Source organism: Sciurus carolinensis, chromosome 14 (genome assembly GCF_902686445.1).
Source record: "Sciurus carolinensis chromosome 14, mSciCar1.2, whole genome shotgun sequence".
NCBI classification, from domain to species: domain Eukaryota; kingdom Metazoa; phylum Chordata; class Mammalia; order Rodentia; family Sciuridae; genus Sciurus; species Sciurus carolinensis.
The window spans coordinates 42,426,994-42,431,973 of record NC_062226.1 but is presented as its reverse complement, the minus strand read 5'-3'; the positions used below and the strand labels follow the sequence as shown (position 1 = coordinate 42,431,973).

The window sequence follows — 4,980 nt, the reverse complement described above, 5'->3', positions numbered from 1 at the left end:
TACTCTGATAGCATATCTTTTAACCATCTTTTAAACCAGGGTTCACAACCTTGGAACTATAGATATTTTGGATCAGATATTTTGGGGTATGTGTGCATGAGGGGTTTATTTGTATTGTTTTGTAACATTCCTGGCCACCATCCAGTAAATTACAGTAGCAGTCCTCCAAGTAGGAACAATGAAAAATGCCTCCTGTCATTGCCAAATGTACCCCAAGAGGTAAAATCGCCCCAAGTTAAGAAGCACTGTCACACTCTTAACTTTGATGACAAGCTCAAATTCTTTCCTTTTTGAGCAATATATCAAATATCATATGTCTTAAAAATTTATGGAATTTCAGTCTAACACATGAAGTCTGATTATTAATTTTTAATATTAGTGGATACTTTGAGGAAGGTACCTGTTGGATTCATTCAGTATGGATGAAAAAATATAAAATTTCATTCTTAGTAGCCATATTATTAAAGTTTATTGTGAAGAACCTTTAGATACTGAAGGACAAAATAAATTGGAATCACAGTACTTGACCAAAGTTCCTGCCTCAGATTTCTGAAAAAAATATCCTAACCTCACTCTAAGGAACTATGATTTTTTAAGTCCTGTCCTAAGAATATGGGCCACAACCATAACTTAATAATTATTTAAAGATAACCCCTACTGAGCCTTTTCTCTACTGAAGTTTCTGTTTAAAGGCTAATGTGCAAGGCTGTTAAATATTTAAGAGATATCTAAAAGAAGGAAGTGGAGAGACACAAATCACAACTATAAAACCCTTAGGCAGATTAAGTCAGAACTGAGGAAGCATTTTATTTCCTCTCTGAAGTCCTAATTTTTTTTCTCCCTGTTCTGTTTTCTTAGGCTAATATGCCTTAGACTTCAGATCATCTAAGTCCTGATGTACTAATCTTATATCCTATTTTTTTTTCAATTTCATTTTCTTCCATAGTATGTCTTCTTTGACAACATCTTCCCTTTTACCCATTCAGAAATAGGAAATAGACTCAGTGTTTTATCAGAGAAGGAAAGAAATGTATGGCTAAACTAACCAACCAAATGTATGCACTAAACATTCTTTCTTTCTTTCTTTCTTTCTTTCTTTCTTTCTTTCTTTCTTTCTTTCTTTCTTTCTTTCCTTCTTTCTTTTTTTCTGAATCAATCAGTATCTTTTAATCTTCAGGATGCTGGGTCCCCAGATACCCATTTGATATCTTACTTCATTTTCAGACTGTATTCTTCCTCACTTCCTTCCCAGTGAGTGCTCTGGGCATCTCATATGTACAAACAGAGAAGAATAGAATTATTACAGGAGCCCTCAGGAGGGAGATGATAGGAACTGGCAAATGCACAGCCACAGTAGCTAGAATGGGTCAGAAGCCCATGTGGGTGACCCTGTGGTGAAGTATTGGTGCCTTAAGAGGGCAGAACTACTCAGGTCTAGCGTGCATCACTGAAGATTGGATTCACCTGCTGGGTGACTCGGATGAAGGTAGTTCTCTGGCTCAACTTCTTTAGCTTAGCTGCTCCCACAGAGGTGCATGTAGATCGGATCCCTCCTAGGATGTCACGGATGGTATGTTCCACATCCCCTTTAAAGGGGACTTCCACTGTCTTTCCCTCTGAGGTTCTGTACTCTGCCTCACCACCAGCATACTTCTTCATGGCCATTTCAGAACTCATTCCATAGAATAGTTTGTACTTCTTGCCTTCCCTCTCGATGAGCTCACCACCTGACTCACTGTGCCCAGCCAGCATGCCACCCAGCATCACAAGGTCAGCCCCTCCCCCAAAAGCTTTGGCCACATCCCCAGGACAGCTACAACCTCCATCTGAAATGATGTGACCTTTGAGGCCATGAGCAGCATCTGCACACTCCATCATTGCACTAAGATGTGGATACCCAACTCCAGTTTTCTTCCAAGTTGTACACACAGAGCCTGGCCCAATACCCACTTTGATGATGTTAGCCCCAGAGAGGATCAACTCTTCCACCATCTCTCTTGTTACCACATTCCCTGCCATGATGGTGTGTTGAGGGAAGCGCTTCCGTACATTCTTTACAAATTCAACAAAGTGTTCAGAGTAGCCATTTGCCACATCTAGGCATATGTATTTCACCTGGGGAATAGCTTCCAGGATCTGTTCCAGTTTGCTCAAAGTCAGAAGAGCCTGTCCCTGAGCTGGCAGCCAGATACTCAAGATAATCAGGATTCTGGCCCGCAAACTCTTGCCACTGATGAAGGCTATAATGTTTATGGACAGCAGTGAAGAGGGAGAACTTGGCCATTTCGAAGGTACCCACAGTATCCATATTAGCAGCAATGATAAGGATGCCAGTGTACATCTGCTTTGCATTCCGAAATGAAAAGGATCTTGTGAGATTCACCTCACTTCGAGACTTAAGGGTGCTGCAGTTTGGCCTCGAAAGGACATCCTTGAAGTTCAGTTTCATGTCATTGTCGATATGAGGCATGGCAGGGGACTCGGGATAGCCTCCAATCTGAGTGTTCCTGTTGCCTTGGCCTAGGTGGCAGTTGACTGAAGCTCCCCTTGCTTAACAACTAGCCTCATGCAGCCCAGCTGAGCCTTGTCGGGTCACACTAACAGGTTCTGCTAACTCTGCACTAGACATCTTTACTCCTCTGAATGCAGTGTGAACAGAAAAATCTTTCTCCATCAGGAGTTGTGCTATATATACTTAAAACCAACAAACCAACAAACCAACATAACACATGACAAATATCAGGTTTTATTATTTTGGTTTATCAGATTCATGAGTGAGTGATTTTTCAATTTTTCTGAATTTCAACTGAAGTCGGTCAGTGGGATAATTGGGGGAAAAATGAAAATAAATTCTCTTACCAGGTTACGTCTGTACAATGTGGGCATTCAAGACCTATCGTTCCAGTCCCAGTATCTTATGATGAAATTAATTCATATTTTTATAAACTGCTGCTCTTGTTTTTCATTGAAAATGATTCAATTCTAACTTCAGGGAAAGTATCTTGAAGCTAATTCCAGGACCTTGATTACCAAAAGCAAAAGCAAAGTCCTAAAACTGTCAAATGATAGCAACTGATTCAACCTCCTTAATATTGAATTGTTTTCTGGTTAAGTTAACACACATTTCAAAACTTATAAATCGCTGGCTTTTGGCACTGACACTAAACTTAAAGTGATGATATTTCAAAGAAAACTGAGATGCAAAGGGTGTTCTGTTGCATTTTCTTTAAGGTTCATCCACTCTGACTTTTACATGACTCGTTAGACATTAGCCTCCCTGTTTTGAAAAGGCCAGGTACATCAGGGTTAGTGCCGAGGGTGAACACCATCCGTTCGCACTTTATCACTGTCAGCCAGCTGCTGACTGGCTGCAGTTTACATTCCACAGGTAATGGAAGGTGTCAGAGCTATTTCAACTCTTATATAAGTCAAAACTTAACAAAAGGCTCAGGGTTCCTGATTTTAGGTATGAAAGACTCTTTCTACACAAGTCCTTCGAATACCCTACATTCAATTTTCAATGAGAATATAGTAATTATTGTCTGTAAGTATATTTCTCTAACTCACTAATGAACTCAACAGTAGAACTAGTTGAACTGGTTCAGGATTTATTATTTAAAAATGTAAGTAGATATAAGCTGTACTTGAACTTTGCTTCAAATATTTGATTTAAACTGGATTTTAACCAAGACTAAATATCATAGTAAGATGCACATCTGTTGCCCTCCATTCTGTAACTCACAGATGATGATTCCAGAAATGTAAATAACAGCATGTTCTCTCTTCACTCTGTTACTTATCTTACTGGCTCGAATCTAAGCACAGCCCAACAGACTACAGTGGCCAAACACTGATAATTTGTTTGGGCATTGAGCAAGAATTTTATGTCACTCCATTACAGCTTCTCACACTTTTTATTTTTCATTCCACTATGGCAGGCTAGTCTCCCCTCTCACACTGCCAGAGGCTACCAATCTGTAGTAAGTCTCAGCTTCACACCCACTCAAAAAGGATCAAGAGGATAAAAGGGAAGTAGACCGTAGCTGTTGCTTCCATTCATACTTCTACTCATAATATTTCTGAATCCTTAGAGGATTTGTTTAGATCCTAAGTGTGGTTTTTAGGAAAGGACATGAATTGTATGTCAGGAGATTTGAGTTCCAATTCTGATCCTGAAATTCACTAGCTGAAAATATTATTTCTGGCAGCAATATTTCCCTATTTACAATTAAAGAATGAACTAGATAATTTGTAGGTAATATTTAGCTTGAAAATATATATTCTTCAAGTAGTAATAGTGCATTTACTTTTTTTCTTAAAACAAACAAACAAACAAACAAGATGCTTTACCACTGAACTATATTCTTAGCCTGTTTAATTTTCTAATTCGAGATAGGTCTCCTTAATTTGCTGAAGTTGGCCTCAAACTTGCAATCCTTGTGCCTCAGCCTCCAGAGTAAATGGGATTACAGGTGTGCACTACCATGCCAAGCAATTACTTTTTGAGTAAATAATTATGTGTGTGCTTTCCATTCTCAATTATTGAAAGAATAACAATAAACTGAAAGTTCTTGGTTTTGGCATTAATATCACCATACTAGTAGTGTTTACTTTTCACAATGGTTAATTTTAAATGTAAACGTCACTAAGCCCTGAGCCGAGTCCAACTATCTGGCTAAATGTTATTTCTGGATATGACTGTGAGGGAGTTTTTAGTTGAGATTAGCATTTGAATAGGTCGACTAAATAAAGCAGATTATTCTCCCCAGTGTGTGTGGGCATTACATCATCTGATCCTATGAAGATCTTCATAGAATAAAAAGGTGGAGGAGGGGAAAATTCACTCTCTTTGCCTGAATTCTTGAACAGGGACACGGTCTTCTGCTGTTGACTAGGACTTACTCCATTGACACCTCTCATTCTCAGGTCTTGGGTGGGGACTGAAACTATAGCACCATTCTTTCTGGATCTCCAGTTTCA

The 4,980-nt window shown here is 39.0% G+C and overlaps 1 protein-coding gene across 1 annotated transcript; it reads right to left on the bottom strand.

The window, feature by feature from the left end:
* Positions 1–1,434: 1,434 nt before the first annotated feature.
* Positions 1,435–2,470, bottom strand: LOC124964928 (GMP reductase 2-like). Its single transcript, XM_047525693.1, is given in 2 exon segments — positions 1,435–2,145; positions 2,147–2,470. Coding segments are annotated over 2 exon segments (1,035 nt in total).
* Between the last annotated feature and the right edge of the window lie 2,510 nt (positions 2,471–4,980).